At 36.2% G+C, this 27875-nt stretch overlaps 2 protein-coding genes across 3 annotated transcripts; both read left to right on the top strand.

Moving 5' to 3' along the window:
* Positions 1-148: 148 nt before the first annotated feature.
* LOC109031046 (uncharacterized) lies at positions 149-14115 on the top strand. 2 transcript variants are annotated; one of them, XM_019042325.2, is made up of 11 exons: positions 149-369; positions 1496-1760; positions 2425-2460; positions 3800-3959; positions 4851-4963; positions 5271-5408; positions 6264-6468; positions 6922-7066; positions 8782-8896; positions 9304-9481; positions 10135-14115. In XM_019042325.2, exons 2-10 carry the CDS (start codon positions 1569-1571, stop codon positions 9457-9459), a joined length of 1260 nt encoding a protein of 419 aa, XP_018897870.1. In that variant the 5' UTR covers positions 149-369; positions 1496-1568; the 3' UTR covers positions 9460-9481; positions 10135-14115. The 2 variants fall into 2 exon arrangements, with proteins under 2 accessions (XP_018897870.1, XP_018897871.1); XM_019042326.2 differs by lacking the exon at positions 2425-2460 and having other exon boundaries at positions 150-369.
* An 833-nt stretch (positions 14116-14948) lies between these two features.
* LOC109031045 (heat shock protein 83) lies at positions 14949-20050 on the top strand. The gene is made up of 4 exons (XM_019042324.2): positions 14949-15109; positions 16013-16153; positions 16774-16892; positions 17827-20050. Exons 2-4 carry the CDS (start codon positions 16013-16015, stop codon positions 19715-19717), a joined length of 2151 nt encoding a protein of 716 aa, XP_018897869.1. The 5' UTR covers positions 14949-15109; the 3' UTR covers positions 19718-20050.
* Positions 20051-27875: the final 7825 nt, after the last annotated feature.

Genomic DNA, 27875 nt, shown 5'->3' with positions numbered 1-27875 from the left:
GAAAAAATACAGGAATTTGGGAATTGGAATGAGCTTTACACCATTGTCATTTAAACACAAAAAATAAATTATTTTATACGATTAATCTGTGTTCTCTACAAGAAGTTATTTTTAATTGTTGCAAACATTGCAAGCTGGCAACAGTTTGTATGGTTGTGTTGTCATATTATTTGTTTACGTCCCATTCTTTCCTCCTTTATCAAGTTTCAAAGCTCTTCAATTATCGGATGTAATTTTTCTCCTGTAATTTACTCCGACTTCAATCGTTGAAAAATCGGTAGGATCTTCATTCCTGTATTTGCAAGTCCTCTCACAATGAAGTTCAAACGTGGACATGTTTGTTCTCCAATTTAGAAGTAATACTCTCAGGTAGGTCAAATTCCATACTATGGTTCTAAAGTTGGTGATGCACTCTAATCCCTCAAACCTTTAACTTGGCCACAATTTTCCTGCAACCTCTGAAACCCAATTCAGATTATCCAACTCTTCACCCACCGTTTGTTCTTCTTTTGTCAGATGAAAAGTTGGATCGTGTGATCCGGACACAAGAACACAAAAAACGGACATAAGTTAACAGAAACTCTGAATCTGACATCACCTTAATCTTTACGTCCACCTTTCCATCCAATTAAGGGTGTCAATCAAATGGAATTTTGTTATGAACCCTTTTGACCGATGTTAGATCTGAGTAACTTTTCATCTGTAGTTACTAATAGCTACACAAAAATAGTCGCCATACCCTACCAGCCATGTAAAGGTTCTGTATACCTAATTTTTTGGAAAAGCTTCTCAATCAGCCCATTTTCTCCGGACATTATCAGAAGACAAAATCTTTCATGGCTGAGCAGTTGAGGTACAAAGTAATATTAATGAATGTGCAGAATATGGACTAAATTTGCTTGCCAAGATGTGCCTTTAAAGCAATTTTTTCCCCCTCATGATCGATTCTTCAGATCATATTCAATCATCAATATTTTGTTCTTCCCGTGAGCGGACGATATTTGGGTATCTTTCATTAGCAAATTCCCTTCCAAATAGAATGAAAGGTGCGGAATCTTCTGTCATGTGTCTTCCAACCGAGCAACCTATAGATCGTTGATCTTTATTTTTTTATGAGGTGTCCTCAATACACAGAAAACTGTATGATAATGGTTTAAAATTAGTTAGAAAAGATTTCAAAAAGAGAAAATATTAATTACTTAAGTACATTAAGTAATAAAACAATGATGCTATGAAGATATAAGTCCTAAAACTCTTCAAAATTCTACCACGTTCACCATCTTCGACTACAAAGGCGTGTGAATACGCCGTACCCCTGTGTTGAAACAACTCATTCTGTATTTTTATTTATTTTCCATCAGTTCTCAGTTTCCCAAATTTCCTCATATGCAGTAATTATCAGTTGTTGACTTTCTTTATGCTGGTTTTCAGTAGAATATTTCTAGTGCTATCTTAATATAAGCCGAATTTCTAAAGCCTGTTTTATTTCTTACAGAATCCGTCTCTGGAAGGGTGACGGTTAACATTTACAAAGAATTCTAGTGTCTGAACTTATCACAAGTTAGAAAATGGCTCCTAACAGACTTCATACCAAGACGTCGAGGATCATTGCACTCTGTTCAATGGCAAATTTCATCAACGCAGCGGATAGGGTCATCATGCCGATAGCTATTATTCCCATGAAAAGTGAATTTAATTGGAGCCTACACTGGCAAGGATGGATCCTTTCTGCTTTTGCGTTTGGATATTTCTCTAGTCAGGTAAGTTTTAAGGAAATTATTATCAATCATAATTTTTCACTTTAAACCAAGTCAATTTCTCTGATGGACTTTTTTGTGACAAGTTTTTTTTCAAGGATGGCTTCATAATAGTCATCGATGGAATATTGGATCATGTAACATACGGTGATCAAAGGTTTTTTGTTGTTAAATCCCTACCAAAATTGATGGAAAAAAGAATTATTGAAATTATATAATGTTCAGCAACTGCTCAGGAGGAGATGGCTGTTTTGAAGGATATAGTTTGTGCCAATTTTATCCTTAAGTTGCACTCACCAACAATGCAAGAAATCTTTTAAGGACAGAACTGAAGTGGCCTAAATTTTCTCTTTTTGAGTGGAGATTTACATTAATTTTTAGTTTATTTCCAAGCCATTTAGAGGTTTCATATTTGACTGCTACTACTACAGCCATTACTAGATGAAACAAATGGCCTATTATCTGTTTTTAAATTGCAGTTTCTTCCTTTTTTTCCCCTCAACACTTATTTTCATCTCTCTCATCAGTCACAATGCTCCTTCTCCCTCTTTGTGTGTTTTTTCTCTTTCATTATTTTCCTCTCAGATTTATTGTTTTGTTTTGTCATGCACTTTATTACATTTGCGACAACTAAGAATGTTGGTTTTTGTTGTTGTGACTGTTTCAGCTTCTGCACCTACCATCTCTTCAAAATGATAAACAGGTTTTTACACTTTTTAGTTCTCTCTTTTCGGGAATAATTTTCACTCACTCGCCTACTTAGTAGGTAGAGGAAGTACTGCCGTCCTTTAAAAAATTGAAGAAGAAAAAAAGTTGAAATTTTATCATTTCTATTCTATGTGTATATAAAGCCTTTTTTTTATGAAATGCATAACTTTTTCGTCTGCGCCTTGTTTTGTCTTCTATCAGACTATCTTTAAGCCACTTGAAGTCCGGATCAGATTATTCTGGAGCTGGGAAATGGTTAGATAAATTTATATTAAGGGAGAGTAAAAAGAAGAGTCAAATATATAATTTTAGGAAATCTTATTTTCGCAGATAGTTTATTTCATCAACTCATCTTTTCTCCTTACATAAATGTTGATCTAGATTATTAACTTACCCTTGAAGCATGCATCATTTTTGTACCTTAACCACAAAGTTTTGCAGTTCTACATACTTCTCATCTTAGTGCTCCCCCACCCCCACCTCCAAAAGAAGGTTGGAAGGGAACAGTATCATTGTAGAGGGCAGCAGATATGGACGTAACAGCTTCAACAAAGCATCTGGGAAAAAATTTTCGGATTCATTATGCACCAATCAGACCGTCTCTCACTAATGTATCGACGGAGATCATGCTTAAAATACAAGTAGGGCCCCTCCTCACTAACACATATAGAGCTCCTGCACAAGTCTGTGATGCATGAGTTGGACAAGCTAATCAGAAGGGTGTCAAAGCTCTGTTCATACCTGCTTTCCTTCAACCATGAATAAATTAATTATATTTGTTTTTTTCTTTTTGGTGTATTGATGCATGGAAAATTGTCTTTGTCTTCTCTGAAGAGAATATAACTCTGTTTGTTTCATCTGAAAAGGAATGAAAGAAACTTGAGAGAAAATGATTTATATTGCTGAAAATTGTCAAAAATATAATCGTCAAACTTATAGGACCAGTTATAAAAATATTTGTATTTTCCTATTGCAAACACCATGAGGAACAGTATCAAAAATGATGGCAAAACTTATAGAGAAGAACTTAGTGGGTTTTTTTTTTCTTCTTCTTCTTCTTTTTCCTTTTGAGGGGATGAGAAGCAAGTTTTTTGCAATTCTGGCCTTGCAGGTACTCTTGTCAGTGAAAAATTGTACCTTATTTCAAGCCATAAAATTAAAAAAACTTCTGTGTTTTATATGAAGCAAAACTAAAAAAATCATAGTGCATCGTTCTCTTTAGTTGTGTTACTTCTGATTCCAGTTTTCCTTAATTGTACAGGGACCCCTTTTGTCCCTAAATGATAAAGCTTGATAATACGGCTGGAGAAAATTTGTCAAATTGTGTGTTTCAGGTGCTTGGAGCATGTGCAGCCAACAGATTTGGAGCTAAAAGTGTCTTGCTATTTGCTGTTTTTCTCTGGTCATTTTCCAACATGATGACTCCAATCCTAGCTCCGTCTCTCCCAGCCTTAATACTAACTCGAGTGTTGCTTGGTCTGGGCGAAGGTTTAGGTGAGATAAATAATTATCTGCTAATGAGCCAGATGATGGTGAAAGTTTTTTGTTAGAATTTACTCTCATTATTTCCATCATGCCTCAACTATATGAAACGATTTTTTACTTTTATCCTGCTGTTAGTATATTAGTTTATGTCCCAGTGATTCTGCAGTTCAAATGCACACCAACTTACCTGTGAGAGACCTCATAATGATTCTTACACTACAAAAAGACTAGCTGATAATACCTTTGAGAGTGTTTTTAATGACAGAGCATAGGAGACATTGACGATTTTTTGTGGAAGAAGTGATTTTTTCAAAAGTGTTGGTAAAAAGAACAGCAGCATTTGAGAAACCAAGAAAATGATTGTGCTTAATCTAACCTAAACAGATAGTGGGTTGTAACTTAAAATCGCTTATTATCATAAAAGTGCAAAAAAGAAACTAAAGGTAACTAGTTCTGTATTATTTCCTTACAATGAAGATAAACTCAAAATTGAGCGTGTGAGTTGTGACGTGTATGCAAAGTAGAAAAAAACTGTATAGTCATAATAAAGATAATAGTAATAGTATGAGTTTTGAAACCTTTTAGAATGACGAAATGTAATCAACGGATGAAGATATCAATCATAAAAAATAATGCCTCTTGTAGAATTTAACTCGTGAGTGTGACCCATTTCTCGCTGCTTCCATTGTTCACCTGTCCATCAACATACCGCATATCGACAGTGTTATAAGTAGGTAGAGATTGCTTAAGGGTATATATACTCAATGATAGTGCACCCTAGAGGGTAAATCGTGAATGTACACCTTGGAGCGTAGTCCGAAATGTTCACCGTAAGTTTGCATGTCGACAACATAGCTCTCGATGAGTCGATAGTATAACCAAATACTTGTTTTGTTTCAGGATTGCCAACAATTTTCCACATCTTTGCTAACAATGTTCCAATTGAAGAAAGGTCCAGAGCATTTGGTTACCTTGCTGCTGCTGGATCAGTTGGTCAGACTTTTGCCTCAGTGGTTGGTTAATTTTTTGTTCGACTTTTAAGAATTACAAGAATTTAAATTTTGTCAGTAAATAAGTAGAAAAAAAAATCACAAGAAAAAATAATTTTCTTACTCATTATTCTTCTTTTCTTTCTCTATCACTGAAGTATCGTTTTATTCAGTTCAGCCAATGAAACTAGCAAAAAAATTGAATGAGCAAAATTCATGAACTTAGGCAAAATGTGAGTAAGATGGTAATTTATGGAAGGTGTATTGATCCTTCCTTTATCCGTTTATTTTTGATCTAGCTGTTGCTTCAAATTCATTTTCTTTTCTCTAGGTCTGTCCACATTTACCATGGCCTATAATGTTCTACTTATTTGGCTCTTTGGGCATGGTCTGGGTCCTCATTTGGCTGATTCTCTATTCAGAATACAGAGATTCAACTGTTGACGAACTTCCACTTATTCAACCGAAGGTAATATCATCACTTATCATCATAGTCAGAACTTGCATCAGACAAGTAGGCAGATCTTTACTTTTGAGCCTGTAGCCTGTCTCACAAGTCTGGGTACGTTAGCATTGTTGCCTGTGATTAGTTATCGATAATAATTGGGCGCAGTTGCTCACAAGCAGAAAGGAAACAGCTATCAATGTATGTGATGCAAGCTCTAATATGCTTAACGTATTGCAATTTTAAAATAGGTGTGATACCTAGATAAGAAAATATTGGCGAGTCATAGAGGATGGAATTGGTGGAATATCTGGGAAAAGCAAAGTATCCTGCAACACAGGGAAAAATTGTTTTTCTCCGGTGGCCAATGAGTCTAATTTTTTATTTAAATTGCAAATGAAGCTAGTTCTTCTGTGGCAAATTAGATTTTAGTGTAATGACACAATAGACATTGTCCAGATGCCTGCCAAGAGGCTCCATTGTTTTGTCTTTTTTTGTGAGTCTAATATTTTTTGTACGCCCCAGGGACTGGATGAGACAGGATTAATATTAGGAAGGAGACAGCTCCTAGAAATTCATAGGGGATTTTAAGGATGGGAAAGAAAAAAAAAATCAAAAATTATACCAGATTGGTCATTGACTATAATGACACTTTAGTTACATAGTTTCAAAAAGACCTTACATACCTGCAAAATTGTCCTAACTTCATTGAAAACTTGCCTTAAAAAAGGCCACATTCAAAGCTATGGGATAGAGCTTTGAATGTGGCCTTTTTAAGGCAAAAACATGTCTAGATTACTCTAATTTTGAAAATGTCAACAAATTAATAGTACCCTCAAGTTCCCAAATTAATGGATTTACTTTCTTCTAAATTTCCAGGTTACCAATCACAATATTCGATGGGTTGAGTTCCTCTGTCATTGGCCTCTTTGGGCTATATACGTAGCTCATTTTGCAATGAACTGGTCAAATTACATAATCATGCAGTGGCTTCCTACATATCTATCCAGTCATTTAGGCGCTAATAAAGAAAGTATCAGCTTGACTGCTGCTCCCTACGTATTCAATTCTCTTGTTGGAGTTGGTATGTCTGTTTTCAATTTTTTTTTCTTCAATCAAAATCTCTAATTTTCCCCCTTTGTCAAAATTTGTAAGTACTGAAAAAGTTAGTACTTAGGGAAATTTTTCCTTTGTAAAATATACCAAAATTACTTCATTACATGAGTAGATTGTGGTTTCTCTATGAGTGGGAAGTGTGAATTAACATAGACAACCGTCATTTTCCAACTTATTAGTTGAATTCGGAAAGTATTGATGCGTCCATTGTATTCTTTGTTTAATTTTGATATGGAAACTCATATTATAGTTCTTAATTTCGTAGTTCATTGAATAGATGCAAAGTACGCAACTCAAAATGTGCCGCACTTGTTGTCAATACTAACCTCATCTCTTGAATATGAGTCGGAGTTCTTAGCTTTAAAAATAAGGAAAAATTCTTTGCATACCTTTTACCTCAGTTTTCATCTCTTTTTTGCAGTGGCGGGGCACTATGCTGATATTTTAATTACTCAACGATGGTCTGTTCTCTCTGTGAGACGACTGATGAGTAGTATAGGTCTCATTGGGCCTGGTGTGTTCCTATTAATGTTCTGTGCTGTAGATAATTTATTAGCAGCTGTTATGTAAGTTACACTTCATAATTCAGTCTCTGATTGGTCTTCTTTTTACAATGTGTATGACAATCTACTGAGAGTATTGGACCATTTTATAAACTGTCTCCTAAATCTTGGAGTAGTATAAATCGGATAACATTTTGGAATGAGGAGCCCCTATTGCTAGTTCATTCTTGAAAGCTCTCATCCAGTTATGGAAATAAATGGCACTTATGTCGTTTATAAAATGAGCCAGAAATAGCAGTTCCCTCTTGCAACATTTAGTTCATCTGAAATCGACAAATCTCAATTAGAATTTTTTGTACATGCAATTAATATTATGAAATGGTGAGGCTTTGAGAATTTTCCATCTCTGAATCACTTAAAAGACTGCATGAATGAAATGTTCAATTCAAGATAAAATAATTCATTTTTACTTTTTACATCAATACTAAGCGGTAAAGAATTTACCCCCAAAAAAGTTTGAGACAGGCAATCTTGAAAAAAATGAGATAATTCTGAATTTTTAAAATTATGCTTTTTATTTTAATTATAATTCTTTATTATGTTTTTAAATCTGATCATTCCTCTATGTTAAGGAAAACGTATCCACCTCAGTTTTTTATTTATTTGGGTTTTTGATGGTAAAATCTCAGCCAAGTAAACATTTGAAGAAACTCTTCTTAGATAACTTATAGGAAAAAAAGAAAAAAAATTGAACCTCTCACTATTGGATTTTTTTTGTGTATTTTTGGAGAAAAGTTATGTCAAATAATTCTTTTGAGCTTTTTTTTCTGCTCTTTATCTCCCAAAAAACAATATTTTTTAACTTCAAAACTTTCAACTCTGAACCGCATGGATTAAGTCTTTCAGGGTCTCCTCAAATCTAGCAAGCATAAGGTAGGTTTGGGAAATTGGTTTTAAAAGGAAAAATTGCAAGCCGCCAAAAATGAGTTAAGTAGAAAATGAATCGGTTCTTCCATCCACAATTATTGTAAATTGTTTAACTTAAATTTTTAAAGAATTTTCAGGACTAGTTTACAGTGTGCCTCCACATGCCTCCATGTGTATTTTATATTCTTGCATACGGCAATAAGTAAACTCTTCCTCTTCCTTATCTTTCCGCAGAAAATCTTAACGACATCCTGTCTCTGATATCTATATGTTTTTTGCTACTCAGTCACAACTCAGGGGCTGTTCGTAAAATCTGTAATGCTGAAAATTGGATTTCATTCCTCCCTTCTCTCCCTCGTAACACACCTGCACAATAGGACTTATTTATGCTAAAAGGAACTATGTGCATAGGGTTTGCCTGTAACATAGTTCCTGTTAACATTAATACGTCCAACACAGGTCTACCCCTCCTCAAAACATTGCTTAATGCTTTGTTTGACCGTACCTTACTTAATGCTTTGTTTGACCGTACCTCTCCACATAAATTAGCGTTTTTTGATGATATTTGGATAAAAATTGCCACCTCGCATGGATTTTTCATCTTGGATTTTGAACAAATCAGCACTGCTTGCTTATTCTAGCATAACATGAGGCAGCCCTTAATGCCTCTCTTTCCTCTGCAATGTACCTGTAACTAAGGCTCAGATCCCTCTCTCCTCCGAGAGAGTTTTGTACTTCATAAACGGCCTCTTATTATATTTTATAAATGGGTAATCTCTACTCTCCAACTGTTTAATGAGCATACTGTGCTGTTCAATATGTAATACTCGTTGTTCTTCTGTGCCATTTAGCTTAGTATCAATATCAATGGGTCTTTGCGCTTGCAATTCAGCTGGTCATCTCAGCAATCATGCAGACATAGCGCCTAACCATGCTGGAGCAACGTTTGCTGTCTCTAATTCTTTAGTAAGTGTTGAACAATTGATCAAGCAGCTTGGATTTAAGCTACAAACACTCCTCCCATCGAAACTTTTGTACAAAAAAAGCGTATTATTGGAATAAGTTCATTATATATTACAATATTCAAAAGTCTGAGCACCAAATGAATCGGCCAGTTTGTATAAATTTAAGTGGATTGGATTTCACTCTTCTCTCTCTAGCTGCTATTATCAGAGCTGATCTATTGCAATGCGCTCTTTCAGCTCTTCACTAATATCTCAAGTAAGATTAGTTGAAAAAATTCAAGCAACTAAATTGTACAAACCAAAATTTAAATAGATATTGTTCATTCAAAAATTTCAAAATTCAGTGAAAATTGGTTTTTACTCGTATTATGTTATTCCTTCACTCCTGCATTCTTCTTTTGTTTTCAGGCAACATTACCTGGCATACTTTGCGGCCCTGTGACTGCAGAATTAGTCATAGCATCCGGCAATAGATGGTTTCCAGTATTCGTGCTCGCAGCAACTCTCAATTTTACTGGTGCTATTATTTATGTCAGTCAAAGTTCCGCATCTCAGATACTGTAGTCTCAAGCTTTCCTGATCTCAAGTAAGTTATTCTTTCCCTCTAATGTATATATAAGCTTTATGCCATGCACTGATGGAAGGGATTTATTTTTCTTAATTTTCTTTTTTAAGTATCCAAAGGGATCCCTCTTTGGAATTTCTTCTTTTTCATCCCCCTTTATTTTCCCTTATTTTGGCGTAAAGACCCCCCTTCCCCCCTGAATCTGCAAGGGTTCTGAGTTACATTTCAGCTAGAACCTTTTCAAAACTTCTATATGTAAGTTGTGAGGAGGAAGAATCCAAAATTTCTATCATCACTGAAATCTTCCTATTTGTGACTTTCTCCTAAGGATGCGGTCAGTTCCTAAAATTGGCTTGATTTTTGCATTACAAGGCTTTCACCTTGTCGACAAATTTTTGCTTTTCCTCAAGGAAGAAATTTCCAATTTTACTTCTACATGTATATTTTATCCTTCTTTTTTGAAGTAATGATAAAGTAAATATTTACTTTTTTCCTTTAAAAAAGTCTGAGTCCGGAACTTACAGACTCTAGAAATCTAGAAATCCACCAAAAGCTCCAGTTGTTCAAAAATAATAATAATTTTGTGTTGATTCTTTCTCACTTTTCCTCTTTCAATCTAATATCCATGTAAGTGAACATTCAGTTATCTTTGCTTCATATTTATTTGTCTGCAGGAGGATGAATGTTTTCAAAATTGGAAGTCAATTCTTAGCTGATGTTTTGTTCTCTTATCAGGAGCTGTTCAGTGTAATTTATTGTTAAGTTTAAGAGTCTATCGAATGTTTTCTGTTTTGAAATAATTTGCCACAAAATAGCAACAAACTATTTCGAGAGGATGTTGCTCTCAAGTCATGAACATAAATCGTACAAATCTAAATTCCTTTTATCAATCTCTCAGTCCTGGTACTTAGCAATGATGAAAATAAGGACACCTCTCAATGAAAAATTTGAGAATAGAAATTACTCTCAGGAGCGGACTGAGACTGAAAAAGTAACCGGGAATATTTGCCTCTCAGTGCGTGGACTGACCCATTTTATTTTTTTTTTTGCTGTATAAAGAGATAATCTGGTCCAAAACCATCCTAAATATCGATCGGCCCACCAGGATTTTTCCCGGTTTTCCCGCCCGCCTGTTCATCACTGTTTACCCCACTCGGGTAAATTACAATCTCAATCAGGAGCTCGTCTGGAAAATGAGTTTTTTGATTGATCCATCACTGCAAAAGTGACTCTTTGTTAGCATCCTCATCAATGCCTTTAACTATGTATCAATAGCATAAAGAATTATGTCATTGGGACAGCTTATGAGAAAGTAATATGATAAGAAAATTCTTTCATGTAGGTTGTTAAAAGATTTCAAAAAATCTTGAGTAGTACCTTGAGAGTGGCTCTCAATTTTTCAATTTCTTTTGTTTGATTTTTCAGAATAACCTCCCACTTTGAGTAAGATTTAATAAGTTAATTGTTGCAGAGGCCTTTGGCGTATGATTTTACCAAATATAAATGTATATTATTCATGTTTCAACTCTTGTGATACTTAGATTAGTTTTCGAATGAACATGTTGTGTCCAGCCGCTGCAGTTTGTTAAATGCTCTCACTTTGACGAAGTGACTATCTTCTCTCCAGATTTTCATGTATAAATACCTAGCATATGTTTCTCCTTGGGTCTTAGCAGAAAGGATCATTTAAAATAACAAAGTTCCATCCCTATTCTCTGCGGTGAGTTAGCATTTTCACCATAATTTCGGAAGTATTTTGAGGAAACTGCAGAACTGCTGTTACTGCAGTCTGGCTAGCTACAATTTTTTTCCCAATTCTTTTCGGATGTAGTCGGAGTCACACAAAGTTATATTTGTTAGGAAAATACTAATTCATTTGTGAATTAATTAGTAAATGTTTCCCATAGTATTTCAATGGATCATAAGACAAACCTATACGAGACATGTTTTCTCATCAAAATTTCACATAGAAAATATTGAATATATTGAAAAATTCCTCCTTTAACTCATAAGTGAAAAATTAATGTTCGTAGTTTATATTGGGAAGGGGAAATTCAAACTTTCAGCTCATAAAAAAACCATGATCCACGTAGGTCAAATCAGCCCTCAAAACAACCTATACATTTAAAAAAAAAAATAACTGGAGCTTTAGTGTCTTAGGCATTTCCTTCCTCCTCTGGTAAAAGGCTCCTCTAATCTTATCAGAAGAAAGTCAGCTCAAAAGAAGATTCTTCCATCTAAAAATATACCAAAAGTAGTGTAGTGTTCGATTTAACTCCAGTAGACCGTGGTTTTTTGTGAATGGGAAGTGTGAATCTGATGATTTACCACAAAAACGGTACTTTCTGACTTCTTTGTTTAAGTTGCTAAATTTTAATATGCCTGTCATACTGTATGTAAAATTTCGACCAGGAAACATATATTTTGTTTAATTTTGCACCCTGTTTAGTTGTCCATTATTTTGGAAGGATGACTTCCTGGATGTAAATTTAATATTAAAAGCACCCCGGAGAAAATTGAAAAATTTTCTGATCTCAGAGATGACAGATTGAATCAAGCCTGTTTGTCAGGTGATTAGTTGCTCTCTTGTATTCCATTGTGGCTCGATGTGTTTTCACTTTATTTGTATTTGGCACGGAGTAACCATAATACCTCAGTGTAATATATTATCATAAACGTGAATATAAAAATTTCTGCAGAATATTTGCCTCTTGCACGTAGATCCTGACAGAACTAGGGATAGAAAATTCTAAGAAAGTTATACATAGGAAGAGGAATATACTTAATGATTCAGGGAAACTTTCCAAGGTAGGCTCCTGTTTATTCCTCCAAGTGTGAGTGATTGCTGCATGTGTGTGTTTGTATATTTACATTTCTCGGTAACAATTACGAACGATGTACCAGGAACGCTTTAATCTCAATCACTAGATACTTCCTATGTATGACTCACGATTGAATCATACCAGTAATTCTTTTCACTGATGGATGTTCATTCAGCTGGTTAGGGACCATGATTTCAAAATGATGATTTCAACTCTTCCTCCATTAATCATTCAAATACAAGCATCCAATCAAAATACTTACCACTAATGTTGTCTCAAATTTTTTAAAAATTCTGGCAGCTTTAGCTCAATTGCAAATTTCAAAGATTTTTTCTTTAACAGGGTAGTGAAATAATTAATATTTTTTATTTTTAAGGAACGGACAGTTGCACATCTTCTAAGTTTTAGAGTTGCACTTTGATTTTGCCTAGAAGAAAATTGGTAACGTGAGCTATATGAAAACTTTCGGATCATAAATGTCTTCTGCTCGCTAAATACAATCATATCTTGTCAAAATGTCTCCCAAAATAACATTCTTCTGGAAACAAAGTTAATTTTTGTAAGTCCTGGTCAGCCATTTTTCATTATAGCATGTCTGGAAATGAAATCGTCCGGAAACAACGTTTACTTTCAATTCCCCTTAAAAAACATCATAATGAGGTATGACTATAGTCATTTTTTATTAAAAAGGCTATGAGGCTGACCATTAATACCGGCCAAACTTCCCCAGCACAAAACCCTTCCTTTGCCGTTGAAGACTCGGGAGATATTTAATGCCAAGTCCACATCTTTACACACGCAAACTTGTATTGTAGTACTAATACTAATACTAACTCTGAGCGAGCTTATGCGCACAAGATAACCTTGCTTTTTACCTTGTTGAACTAGTTTTAACAACTGCTTAGCTTACAAAACCACTTCGACCAAAGTTTAAGGCTAGTTTATCAATACAGATGAAGCTCAAAACAAAATATGGTCATTATATTAAAACTTGTCTCAGTTGTAATATAAAGCACTGTCGCAGTTTTATAAAAACTTGAAATTTCCTTTACCCACTTACAATTGTTTAGGCGGATCCTCCGCCAGCCCTCATCATGATTTTTGTCACGACCACTACGTGACGTAATTTGGTCACGAAGAGAACTCTGAAGAGGATGCGAGGAGGACCTTACAAAACAATATACATAGCCTTAAAAAGATAGAGGATTTTTTTTTTATTGTTTTTTAAACTGCGACAGTTAAAGTATTTTACTCTATAATTTCTCTGTTGCATATTAAATCTTCGTGGCATCGAAGCATCAAGTGCTGCCTTTATGAGTCAAAGCTTGCGTCAAGTGTTACTTTAGTGTATCACTGACATAATCTGAACATAAAAAACAAATTGACAATTATTTAGCAGAGTTTGTTGAGCTTATACTTCTTTAAAAGAATAATGCGACCTGAATGCTGGGGATCGTCTGGCAGGTAAAATGTTCTCTTTTTGAAAATGCTGTTCTTCATTATCTTTAGTCGTGTCTGCATTGTTCTTATGTAGTCTCAGCATGAGCGATCTTTCATGCTGAGGCTACGTGATTATTCATCTGAAAAATGATTAACCGCATTTGAAGCATTTATGGCTTTGCAAATGGACCTCTTTTGCATGAATGTATTCAATTGATATTCTCAGTATTTTTTTAAAATTATTTACTAGTAAGCAGATGAACTTCTTTCCTCAAAGTCAACTCTTGTTGTTAGTGCATTGTCAAATAAAGAATCACTTTAAAAATGATTTAAGTTGTGTTGATTAAAATTGTACATATGTTTTGTATATTAAAGTTTTTAGTTTGGCATTAATTTGTGTTTTTATTTCCCTATAGTTTTATTGATGTGAACTGAGGGTGATCATTTTTCCCCTTTTAGATCAAACGTTAGAAAACAGGCAGTGCGTTTAGTTTGTTTTTGTCTTACTGAACTGTTAGATGGACTCACATTTGCTGAGGGCATGGCTCTAGAGTATGTCATGTTCGTGGTGACATTGGCTCTTCAGAGCCCCTCTAATAGAAGAAACGACCATGAAAGATGACATTACGTTGATTTAATCTAAAAGATAGAAGCAAAAACTAATTACTCTAACTGAAAAAAGAATTTGAATTATGTATAAAATTCTTGAAAGACCTTAAGATTTGGGATGCAGATAATTAATTTAACCCCAAGTAAAACTTAGAAAATTTGGATTGATATTTTTTGCTCAGTTGCTGGCATTCACAGTACTAACCGGATTGAACAATGTCACATCCTTACAAAATTTCTGAAATTTTTTTTCGGAACTTAACATTCAAGGAAAATCAAGTAATTTGAATTTTTGCGCTTTTTTGCCACGATCGAGTTCTCTTCGTTCATTGGCTGTCAACACCTACCGCCCAGGTTGACTGAGTAATCAATTGCATTCAAAAATGTGGTACACTCAAAAATATTTAGAAGGAAGAAAAATGAACGAAAGAAATTTGTTGCAAAATACGTAACAGTTTTTAAATTACTATCGAAAGGATTTCAAAAGTGTCTGATTTTGTCAGACAAGACTTTCGCCACGGCGATGACAATTATATTCGGAGGTGGTAAGTAGTGACTTTTTCAATTCTTATTCTGCAACACTGACAGCTTTCCGGCTTAGCCCCTCCCCTCCCTCCCTCCGTCCTATCTCGTCGCGTGCTCGGAGCTCGGAAACCTCGAGAACAGGCACTCACAAAGAAAGTTGAAAGTTCGAAGTCTCTGAGGCGGAAGCGGCATTCGCAGGCCTTTTTACTCCTTCTTTTTCTACCTCGTGTTGTCCGAATTCAATTCCACCAAGGTGAGTGATGATTTCAAATCTTTTAGAGCGCCTTTTCAAGCACGTTTCATCATGCATCACCTTATTTTCGTCAGCTTCCATGAGACCATGCATTGTGCCTAAATGCGTAACTTTTCTCCTTTAAAACGAGGAGCATGGTCGCCGGGTCTAGTTACCCCAAGCATTTGATTAATGAGAGATTTCAGCCTCCAATTTTCTAAGTTTCAATGGAATGGGTGCTGCCCAATAAGTGTCCATTGCGTACTCTAATGTAGTACGTAGTGATGAAGAGCCCATTACAATGCGCTACTGGATTGACACCACAGTACGCCTTCCTTTTTCGTGGTAATAACCACACCTTTTGCGTTCATGATAAGCTCCAGTCAGTCCTGCAAATGAGGCTGCCATAGGCGTCATCAGCATCCAGCTGCAGGAAGAACTGACTTTTTGCGGAAACGAAAGGGCCCATTCGCAAGTCATCATTAGGCATCATGTTCTTAAAATAGTATGTTGAATTATGCCCTTTGCCACCTCCTAAGGAGCCTCCTCTTTTCTTTACCAGACTTGCTGCCGCTCCTCGGAGCAGAATCTTAATGTGGTCGCATATGGAGGAATTATCCATTCCCTTTGTTACTTCAGGTGGTAGTCCTTCAATTTTATCTGAACGTCCTGGCCATTTCCTGTTAGCCAACGTAATCCTCCCGAGTAATACCTTATCCCTTTTGGCAAACATGAAGATTCAGGCAACAGTCTGCGCATGATTTGTTTAGAAGCAGATCTTAAGTAATTTTCTGTTTCAAACTACTGTTTAAGACCGTCAGCTTTCAAACTATCAATCTTTTTGTGTTAACTAGGTACAAGAATGGAAAAGAATACATTTTATCTTTTTAAGTTCAACTATTTTTGTTCTTTCTCTGTTTTTAGATGCCAGAAGACGCAACCATGGAACAAGCCGAAACCTTTGTTTTCCAGGCGGAAATCGCCCAGTTGATGTCATTGATCGTCAACACCTTCTATTCTAATAAAGAAATTTTCTTAAGAGAACTGATCTCCAACTCATCAGATGTAAGTCCATTTCCTTAGCCAATTGAGGATCACTCTATCAGTCTTCCAACAATGATCATTGCAGAAGAAGCATTAAAATCTGCACAGAGTCCAAAAACTTTTTCTGAAAAAGCAACCTTTTTGAGCACCAAGTAGTACCCGTAGTGAGAATTCAAAATCTAAGGACTCAGCTAAGATCTGCAGGTAGATTGTGGAATGATTATAAAATGATCTTGATCAATAAAGCCCTATCTTACCATCTTAGTAATGCTACTCATCAATAGACGCTATTAGTGGCCCGTCACCATAAGGATTCTCCATAGTATCAAATTGAATCCAAGCAATAATATTGGCATAACCTCTTTCACTGCTACCAATCCGAAAAAATTGATATATATCGCTTTTCTGTGATGTAGCACCAATAGCGTCTAGGAGAACCATTCAATAATACCTCAGCTATCAAGGTGCTGCTAACTACTTTCCTCTCGTAGAACAAGGGGTGTAAAAAAATGTATACCTTTATGTTAGGTCATGTTTCCCTCAAATATTACCATAAACCTCCTTTTTCTCTTCGCTAAGATAGCTGCCCAGTGTGTCTCTATGCAAATAGTTTTAACTCAAAATGTTCTTACCTATTTCAGGCCCTGGATAAAATTCGTTATGAATCGCTCACTGACCCATCTCGTCTGGAATCTGGCAAAGAATTGTTCATTAAAATTATTCCCAACAAAAATGACAACACTCTCACACTTATTGATTCGTAAGTAAATACAGTTCTTTACCTCAAGTTTGACACATTTATGGTTTTTAAAAGTATGGTGTTTAAGACTGGAAAAAAGGGAGATTCATCTGGAAATAAGCAGGAAATCTATGACAGTAACTGAGAATCTTATCTTCTAACGCTTGAAGGCATTTTGTTTTTGAATTTTAAGTACCTATTGCTATTAAGGTTTATGTTATTGCACCTGAGTTGCCATTACTGACCTCCTGAATGACATATTTGAAACTTCATTTAATCGTAAAAATAAAGAAGCTTTCATTGACCGAATAATATATACATCAGATACGCTTTCGGAATTGAAAATTTGAATGTACACCTAAGAATCATCTGGAAGAGTAAAATAAATTGATACTCTTGTCTGGAACTCAAGAGATCTCTATGATTTTACTTAAGAAAAACAGAGAAATTGACAGAAAGGTTCGGTTTCTCATCAGGGAATGAGTTCCGAAAAATCAGGGAAAAATCAAGAAATTAGCATCGTCCAGAATTCCAGACACCATGCATGTTATAAGTGATATGCATTGGTAACACTTTTCGACAATGCTTAAATTATTTAAATTAGTTGTTCAAACTTGGAATACTAAGTTTAAAACTTTCCTCACGCCTAATGGTGTGAGAAACTTCTAAGATTGTATGCTGTAGGCAGAGCTGTTAACTCCTTAATCTTCAGTCTCAGATGAAAAAAAATAATTATCTTATGAGGAAGAGGAATTTTCTTCAGCATACCATGTTCTGCAGCCTGTGGATGGTTCTTGTTAGCTCTTTTCCATTGCTCTCATTCCAGAAATATTGATAGCTACCTTACAAGCTGTTTATCTTATCCAAGCTCACTATATGAAAGTTTGAAATTATAGAAGTTCTCAAATGAGCTTCTGTTTCTAGATTATGACTTTTGCCTCTTGTTTGTCCACAGTGGAATTGGTATGACCAAAGCCGATCTTGTCAACAACCTGGGAACCATCGCCAAGTCAGGAACAAAAGCATTTATGGAAGCTCTGGCTGCCGGAGCTGACATTTCCATGATTGGTCAATTTGGTGTTGGATTCTATTCAGCCTTCCTTGTTGCTGACACAGTCACAGTAGTTTCGAAACACAACGATGATGAGCAGTACATCTGGGAGTCCTCAGCTGGAGGCTCATTCACTATTCGTCCAGACCATAGCGAACCTCTCGGCCGAGGCACAAAGATCATCATGCACATGAAAGAGGACATGACAGAGTTCTTGGAAGAGCGCAAGATCAAAGAAATTGTTAAGAAGCACTCACAGTTCATTGGTTACCCCATCAAGCTGTTAGTCGAGAAAGAAAGAGACAAGGAACTCAGTGAAGATGAGGAAGAAGAAGAGGAGAAAAAAGAGGACAAAGAAGAAGACAAGGATACACCCAAGATCGAGGATGCTGAAGATGATGAAGGAAAGGAAAAAAAGAAGAAGAAGAAAACCATCAAAGAAAAGTACACAGAAGACGAAGAACTCAACAAAACAAAACCCATATGGACTCGAAACCCAGATGATATTACGACAGAAGAGTACGGTGAATTCTACAAGTCTCTTACAAATGACTGGGAAGACCATTTAGCCGTCAAACATTTCTCTGTTGAAGGCCAGCTCGAATTCAAAGCTCTATTGTTTGTCCCAAAGCGTGCTCCATTTGACTTGTTCGAAAACAAGAAAAAGAAGAATAACATCAAGTTGTACGTCAGACGAGTATTCATCATGGACAATTGCGAAGATCTCATACCTGAGTATCTGAACTTCATCAAGGGGGTTGTTGACAGTGAAGATTTGCCTTTGAACATCTCTCGAGAAATGTTACAGCAGAACAAAATTTTGAAAGTGATTCGCAAAAACTTGGTCAAGAAATGTCTTGAATTATTTGAAGAGTTAGCAGAAGACAAAGAAAACTACCAAAAATTCTACGAGCAATTTAGCAAGAACCTGAAATTGGGCATGCACGAAGATACGCAAAATAGGAAGAAATTGTCAGATTTGCTTCGTTACCAGACATCTGCCAGTGGAGACGAGTCATCCTCTCTGAAAGACTATGTTGCTCGAATGAAGGAAAACCAAAAACATATCTACTACATCACCGGTGAAAGCAAAGATCAGGTTGCAAATTCTTCATTTGTTGAACGAGTCAAGAAACGTGGGTTTGAAGTTGTTTACATGACAGAGCCGATCGATGAGTATGTTGTACAGCAACTGAAAGACTACGATGGTAAGAATTTGGTATCCGTCACCAAAGAAGGTTTGGAACTCCCAGAAGATGAAGAAGAGAAGAAAAAGTTCGAAGAAGACAAAGTGAAGTTCGAAACACTGTGCAAGGTCATGAAAGATATTCTAGACAAGAAAGTAGAAAAAGTTGTGGTCAGTAATCGTTTAGTTGAGTCTCCATGTTGCATTGTCACATCACAATATGGTTGGACAGCCAATATGGAGCGAATCATGAAGGCTCAAGCTCTTCGAGATTCCTCAACTATGGGCTACATGGCCGCTAAGAAACATCTTGAAATCAATCCAGACCATGCTGTTATTGATGCGCTCCGCGTGAAAGCAGAAGCTGAGAAGAACGACAAGTCGGTGAAGGATCTTGTCATGCTGTTGTTTGAAACAGCCTTACTGTCCTCAGGTTTTGCGTTGGAAGACCCTCAAGTGCATGCTGCCCGAATTCACAGAATGATCAAACTAGGTTTGGGTATTGATGAAGACGAGACTGTTCATGTTGAAGAAGAAAAGCCTGATGCAGCTATGCCTGCTGCCGATGGCGATGCAGAAGATGCATCCAGGATGGAGGAAGTCGATTAAACCATCCATTAGAAATTCCATTGTCCAATTCAACCTAGCCGTACATAAGTGCTCCTTGTAACATCTAAAGTTGAAACTTTTGGTGGTTAACCCATTTTTGGAACCATCTCCCTTGGATTGAAAGATCCACAGAATTTGAAATTATTCTAACTTTGAAAAGACTGTTGTCTCTTCTAGTCTGTAATTTTCCAATAAACCTTACTTTTTGTAATACGCTCTCTTTTCCAAGATTCTGCTGTTCTAGGCTTAGGAATTTGTTTACATCTTTACTGTAACTTTACAAGTTAAGACTTTATCTGGCTCTTCTTTCAATAAATCCTGATTTTTCGTCTATTTCAGATTAATTTTGTTCCTGTTAAATCTGTGTTTGATGTTTAGACATTTTTCAAAAGAGAAAGAAAGGGGGGAGGATTGTGTTGCCAAAAACTTTTTGGGAGTCTTCAACTGTTTTAAAGGTAGCTCTACTGACTTCAGAGTACAGGGATGAGCAAAATAAATACTTGATACACTATAACTGATTCGTCGAAAGTGGGAGAGTCCCCATTTGAAAAGTTTGAGTTTTGGATGGGGTCGTGACTCTAAAAAGTTTTCCCCCTTGATGATAAGGACAACAGTCTTAAGTGGAACATTTCAACTCAGTAAGTGGAAAAGTTATGGCGTATTGAGCGCTTCTATTGCCCAGACGGGCAGTTGTGTCACATTTGCATACATCAATTTTTTCTAAATTCACTTTTGGAGTAATTTCGTTCTGTTACTCCTAAAGCATCAAGATGTGAAATTTTCCGAGTGCCGTTGAGTAAAAATACAGAATCGGAACATTTACGTTGCAGGGATCTTTAATTTTGTTTTTCTTTTCCTAAATTAAGGTGTGAAAACACCAGCTAACTTGTTCTTTCATACTTTCTCCTGCCCAGCCAGAGAATTCATGATATGTAAGTCAACCTATGTGATCAGTTGACAATACTTCCAAACTAGAGTGAAAAATCTTGTTAGTCCTAAGATAGGACGCATTTGCTACTGTCTATGCCTTTACTTGTCAGTCAATGTTAGCTTTCTGGAGTCAATGTCAAGCGACTAACTAAAATTTTGTTAAACTATCGATTTGCACTAGACAGCAACGAAAATCCACCTCAGTTACTGGCAAACTACGAATTCGGCGCACCTATACGAGGTGCCAGCTAAAATAGAATGCTGTTTTTATTTCGTTGGAGAAGGAAGGCCCGTCTACCTGAGTTGCCTCTTGGGTAATCGGCTGCGAAGGTTCAAATCCAAGACCAATCCACACATGTCAGTCATTGCGCAGCTTTTTTGAAATCCACTCCCCTGCCCGGCCCTAACTCGCAGCACTCAATGCTACGTCACAATGGGTGCTCCCATAAGAAATATATTGCAAGCATTCAATACTACATCACTGCGCAGTAGAGTACCAAAACTCGTCCTTGGGAATGACTGACCTGTGTGGATTGGTCTTGTTCAAATCTGTCTTTTATTAAGATAATTTGGCTGTGTAGAAGCCCAAGTGAGGTCCATTAGAAGTGAGCTTAACTGTCCTCAACTGGAATTCACTAACTTGATTAATCATTTCATCCTAATTTTTTTTTTTTTTTTTTGACAAATACATGGATCAGGATTAGGGCCTTCTCATATGATGCAATTCTTGCCTTGAGATGCTTGTGAGAGAAAATAAAGAGAACATACAATTTATTGATGTGGTTGGTCCGGCCTCTGACTGGCTCAAAGAGATTTAGTGTGAGCAGAATTTTTCTTTCTATCACGAAAATGCAACTCATAACATCATTGCTGTCAAGGTAATTCTAATTGTAAGCTACAACACAGGTGGTGACTGTCAATATCAATTTTATTCTTGTTGTATCTTTTTGGCTGGGCTAAATTATCATTAATGACAGTTTGAAAGTTAAGCAGCCGGAAAAAAGCAAGTCACTAACGGGAGTTGAGTGAGGCTGAGACCACAGAATAAAATAAAGGGACTTAAAAAGCAAATTTTGATAATCTTATTTGATTTATTTCTTTACTACTTTTACTGTACATTTTTCTTTTACAAACCCATCGTAGGTATATATCCTTCACTGAGAAGAATGCACAAAGAGCAACTTCTTCACATAAAACAATATTCACATTTTTGCAACATGTAACTTTTCATGGTGATCACAATTTTTGCTCTAAAGCTGCTTGAAATTTAATGCTTTGTCTGTTGTCAACAATTCTTCTCCATATTGAGATAAAGCTAGGAAAATTGAGTGACAGGTTCCTTTAAAATTGTAAACATCAACTTTAAAAACACATAAGCACAAACCTGTACATATTTTGATACATTTCATAAATAAAAAGTCCTGAGCACGGATTTGCACTTGACACAATACTTAACATAATACTCATAAAAATCATTAAAAATGTACAGTCAACTCAGTATACACAAGATATAATACTCATTAAATCATTTCCAAATTTACAGTTTTTTCAGTATACACAGTGAGAGGTTGACTAACCTTCCATCAAAAAATATGTACAATGATAGACGAATAAAACCATAAGTGACATTTTTCTGAAATTTAGAAAAATTTACTTAATCACGTAAAAAAAAAATGATTATTTTAGCGATAGCCATTCCATGTGGAAAATTTCTTTGGCAATGATTGAGGGGGTTTTTTCTGCCAACTACAAAGGTGAATTTCACCTACAGATAAAACAAGAAACGGCAAGAAGGGCCCTCGATTTTTTACAGAAAATAAAAACATTGGATGGTAAATAGACTCAGGCTAAAATTATTTTAAAACGCAAAGTAAAATAATCCAATCGAGAATCGAACACATATCACAATAAAAATACCGTTATAACTCCTTTTGCTTAAAAACCTTGCAGCACTCAGGATTTGAGGACATACAGTTGCTATGCCTAAATTGATTTTTGATTCAAAACGTGGATGGAACTAAAAATATCACAGAATTAATGAACATCCCTGCATTATGAATTTCTTGACCCATATTTATCTTTCTCATAAGATAAATCTTCAGCGTAAACGAAGACCCAGACATTCAACGCATTTTGCTTAAGTTGGTTTCTATTATGGTATTGAGTAAAGAATGGAACCTTTTGCTTGGCTTGCACATTACAGCTGTCGGCTTTCAATTAGAAAATAATAATATATTTTTAAAGCCCTTACATAAATGCTAGAATCTTCAAAAATTAATCTTAATTCAATTTGACTAATTGAGGACTGACATTTGGCGTCCAGATTAATTTAAATATAATTTGAGAGATTCAAGATTTATTATTTTGGAATAGTTCGCAAGAAAGTGCATCTAGGTGTGATAATGGATTTATTAGTTGGACTAAAGTTTGCGATAGGAGACAACTACTTCTAGCTCATTTCAGAAACAACGTATGTACCAATAGATTTCCACATGCAGATACGTACTTTAGTGGATGAGCCAGAAATGCTCCTTCCTTAATTCTTAATAGAGTCCATTCGAAAAGATTGAAATTTAGCCTGGGAAATCTCAGTTTACACCACTGAATTGAGTAAAGAATGGAACCTTTTGCTGGCTTGCACATTACAGCTGTCGGCTTTCAATTAGAAAATAATAATATATTTTTAAAGCCCTTACATAAATGCTAGAATCTTCAAAAATTAATCTTTATTCAATTTGACTAATTGAGAACTGACATTTGGCGTCCAGATTAATTTAAATATAATTTGAGAGATTCAAGATTTATTATTTTGGAATAGTTCGCAAGAAAGTGCATCTAGGTGTGATAATGGATTTATTAGTTGGACTAAAGTTTGCGATAGGAGACAACTACTTCTAGCTCATTTCAGAAACAACGTATGTACCAATAATTTCCACATGCAGATACGTACTTTAGTGGATGAGCCAGAAATGCTCCTTCCTTAATTCTTAATAGAGTCCATTCGAAAAGATTGAAATTTAGCCTGGGAAATCTCAGTTTACACCACTGATGATTCATCCGAGATTTAAGGATGTCCGCTTGATTGATGGATAATGGTAAAACAAATGTTCATTTGAAAAAGGAATGGTATTTTTGTCAAGTCATGAGAGAAGTTAAATTGAATAATAAACAACTCAATGATCAAGCTGACCGCACAATAAACCTAATTTTCCATCATCATGAACAATAAAACTAATTAAAACATAAATTGATAAATTATCTATCGGGGCAATTCAATAAATAATTTTTACAAATTTGCAAATTTTTTCTTAATATGTATAGATCACTTAATTTCATCTCTTAAAGTAAACAAGTAAACTTTGCACTTCGAAACCTGCGAAGAGAACCGTTTATGAAGAAATGGCAAATATTTTAGACAAGAGATCATTGTCTTGTGTCGGAAATTCTTTAATTTTCTGTTCCGATTGTTGATATGGGTTTACTCAGCAGAAAGGGGACAAAAATCTCTTGCAAAGGACGTACTGGCCAGATGTTTACAGCTTCAGTACAGCTGTTATACCACTATCTAGTTGATGGAGCAAAAGTATATGAAATCCTACATTGTATATAATAGTCAGACGCGGACGCGGCAACTGCAGAAAACATTATAGGGGAAAAAAGTCCTTGAGTTATGCCGTAGCAGTTAGCTTCCTTTCACTTACATATCGATGGAGCTCATGTACACAAACTATGAGTTGTACCGTTTCTCACAAAAACACAGATAGAGCTTACTTACAGAGGCGTCTATACAGGCATGTAAAGTACAGGTTGCATTCATGTCATATACCAACAAATAAATGATTTGTTTTCAGTCAAACCTAATCCATCAATGCCTGTTGTCATCAATGTGCCAACCATAATGCCTGTTGAGTTTTTATACCTGTAAGCTTCAGACTTCAGAATAACAAAGCAAGACAATTAAAAACAAAAAAAATGTCTGAGCTGTAAGTAGAAACACTACTTTCTGAGGCAATACATAAACATTGTATAATTTCTTCCTGACCATCCCCTTTCGAACTTCGTATCCCTTTGTCTCAAAGGTGGGAAGCATGTGAAAGGTATTTAAAAAGTATAGATTTTACCTCCCTGCGTCAATTTCTAACAAAACGACCTGTAGTAATATGAGTATTTGCTTGGCTGAAAAGGGCCTGTGGCTTGATCAAGATTGAACTCTCCTAAGTTTTGGTCAGAATTTGAGCTGGAAAATAAATTTCCAGCATTTCATGATCTTAAAGATTATACGAGTTACATCAAGATGAATTACTAGGATTTTGAGAAATTTGGATAGAGATAATTGCACGTTTCTATAGCACAGCTAAAACTAACCGTGATTTTTACATTACATACTACGGTGTCGACATGTGAAAAAGTATGAAAAGGCCAACATTAGTTCAAAAAAGTTACAGTAAAAGAGAAAATTGAAGCGCTCTCTTCAAAGTGGATATGAGACGGACGTTAAAAATACTCAGACAAAACAACTCGAGTTTATGATAACTTCTGCAGAGTAACCTAAAAATCATGCATAAAAGAAACTATCGAAGTGACATTGGGGCCAGTGGGCTAATTAAGACTGGGCTCAAACCTTTGTGAGTTCCTCCCAGATAATATAGAAATCGCTATGGATAGTGAGAGGCTCTGAAAGCAAGAAACTACTGGGCTACAACATGTGAAACAAGAAATCCATGATTAAAGATCTCTTCTGAGATCTTTCTTGCTTCACATACGGGACGGCTGGCTGACCTGCATAGGTATACTGCTGCTGTTGCCAAAGTTGGCCGCTGGAGGAGAGCAACGTTAGCGTAGGTGCCTCGTTTCTGGTATGCATCGCGTGTTGCTTGCTGCTGTTGCAGTTGCTTGTTTATCTGTAGTTGCTGCATTTGCCCATTAGCATCTGTCCGCATGCGGTTATGTTTATTCTGCAGACTATCGCATAACGATAACAAATAAAAAATTGTAATAGGACCAGTTTCAACATAAATCAAACACACATGAACTCGTTGAGCACTTAGACATTCAAAATGCAACAGACACTGTAGAGTAACTGAATCCTGTTTACCCTGATGCATATTTTTTGTTTCGATGAAACTAGTCCAAAGGATCAATCCTACTTGGCATTCATAAATAATCATTATCAAAAAATTTCTCTATCTGGTTTTTTTATAACCATAAACATACACATTATGAAGAACTATTTAACTGTCAGCCCTTTCAGTATTTATAATTATGCTAATTAAAAAGAGCGTCGTACGCCTGCGGAAAATGTGATTCTGTTTGCTGGGCCACCCTGGTTGTTTAGGAGTCGACTGCGTAAGGAGGCCCTGACATGACCTTAGCAGCCCAAGAGCGACCCTAGTGCTCAATATGATAACATTTGGAGCTTTGTTGCATTTGAAGGGTTCTTAAAGACATAAAATTACAGTTCTCGTTAAAAAACACTTCCTTGCGTAAAAACCACCAAACGAATGTATTTCTCACAACAGGCATTACACCAATTAAGATCTAATGAATCTTAGTAACTCCACTCTTCAGACGATTTTGAATAGATGATAAACATGAACAAGTAGGTGACTTTTTGTAAAAACCTGATCATCGAATTATTCAATAAGTAAGAAAACTTGACTTCATCAGTAAAATTTTTTAAAAAACTTAATGATTGTTCACATTTTAGCGAATATAGATAAATAAATTAAAAAGTGCTTGAAATCTAGAGTGAGAAGTATTAACTGTGGATCTGGCGGTGATTTACAAAGCTAAATGTACTAGTTGCGAGGGGCAAACTGGAACAACAAGTTCAGAACACAACTGAGCATAGGATTTCCATAATTTCATATTCCGATTCTCTGACCTAATCTTGACTTCTGATCAAAACCACTACTTTTCTTTTTTCCTTAGAATATTGCTGACTTTATGCTACACACTACAATGAAATATCCCTTTTTCTCGGGAAAACAATATAAAGGCGAATAAAAAAAAAGCATCTGAAGTTGTTTGCAATTTCTTGAATGGCACTGGCTGAAGTTGCTGAACCAAAGCGCTACTCGTAAAATGACCTGATTCAACCCATAAATTCCCAGACTTTGAACTGGCTGAACTCTTAAAGGACTACGTGCAAAATGGGCCATTTGGGGCTCGGGGCGGATACCTTTGAGACTTGCCCTATTCATTCACCTAACAATGCCCCATCTTTTCCCAAAGTTTCAAGCCCCCCAAAAATTTTGGGGAGACGCAGCGGGGGGTCAAAGTTAAAAACCGGCAAAATTTTCGCGAATTTTTTTACTCAAAAACCAAGAAGTTTTGGAAAACGCGGTTTAAACGAGCGTATTCAGCGTGACGAGAGCTTTCAGAAAATGTATAACATCATAGGGTTTTGTCAACTTCAGCTCGAGTTATCGCCTCCGAAGCGCTGGAACGCTCAAAAAAGACCCCTTATTTTTTCACGTTTGGGCCGATTTAAAAAAAAGCCATTTTTTTATTTCGATGAAAAACTGATATGTTGTTCCTGACTCTCTGTAGCCCCTCTGGCTCTTTACCGCATGCTGGGGAAATGTTTTGGTCGCGAGTTATAAGAGCGGAAAGGAGTGAAGGTCGGGAAAATCGGCTATTTTAAACTGCGCGCGGCGACGGATCAGGAGACATGTGGCAACAATGCGAGGTCGGCAGAGGAGTGTGATTCGCCGAACTGAGTGGGAGGGGACGTTTTCCCTCCGATCAACGCCGCGCGCGCAGTTTAAAATAGCCGATTTTTCCGACCTTCGCTCCTTTCCGCTCTTATAACTCGCGACCAAAACATTTCCCCAGCATGCGGTAAAGAGCCAGAGGGGCTACAGAGAGTCAGGAACAACATATCAGTTTTTCATCGAAATAAAAAAATGGCTTTTTTTTTAAATCGGCCCAAACGTGAAAAAATAAGGGGTCTTTTTTGAGCGTTCCGGCGTTTCGGAGGCGATAACTCGAGCTGAAGTTGACAAAACCCTATGATGTTATACATTTTCTGAAAGCTCACGTCACGCTGAATACGCTCGTTAAAACCGCGTTTTCCAAAACTTCTTGGTTTTCGAGTAATAAATTCGCGAAAATTTCGCCGGTTTATAACTTTGACCCCCCGCCGCGTCTCCCCAAAATTTTTGGGGGGCTTGAAACTTTGGGAAAAGATGAGGCATTGTTAGGTGAATGAATAGGGCAAGTTTCA

Source organism: Bemisia tabaci, chromosome 3, assembly GCF_918797505.1.
Source record: "Bemisia tabaci chromosome 3, PGI_BMITA_v3".
Taxonomy (NCBI): Eukaryota; Metazoa; Arthropoda; class Insecta; order Hemiptera; family Aleyrodidae; genus Bemisia; species Bemisia tabaci.
Note: the sequence above shows the minus strand (reverse complement) of the source record. Positions and strands in the feature narration are given on the sequence as shown.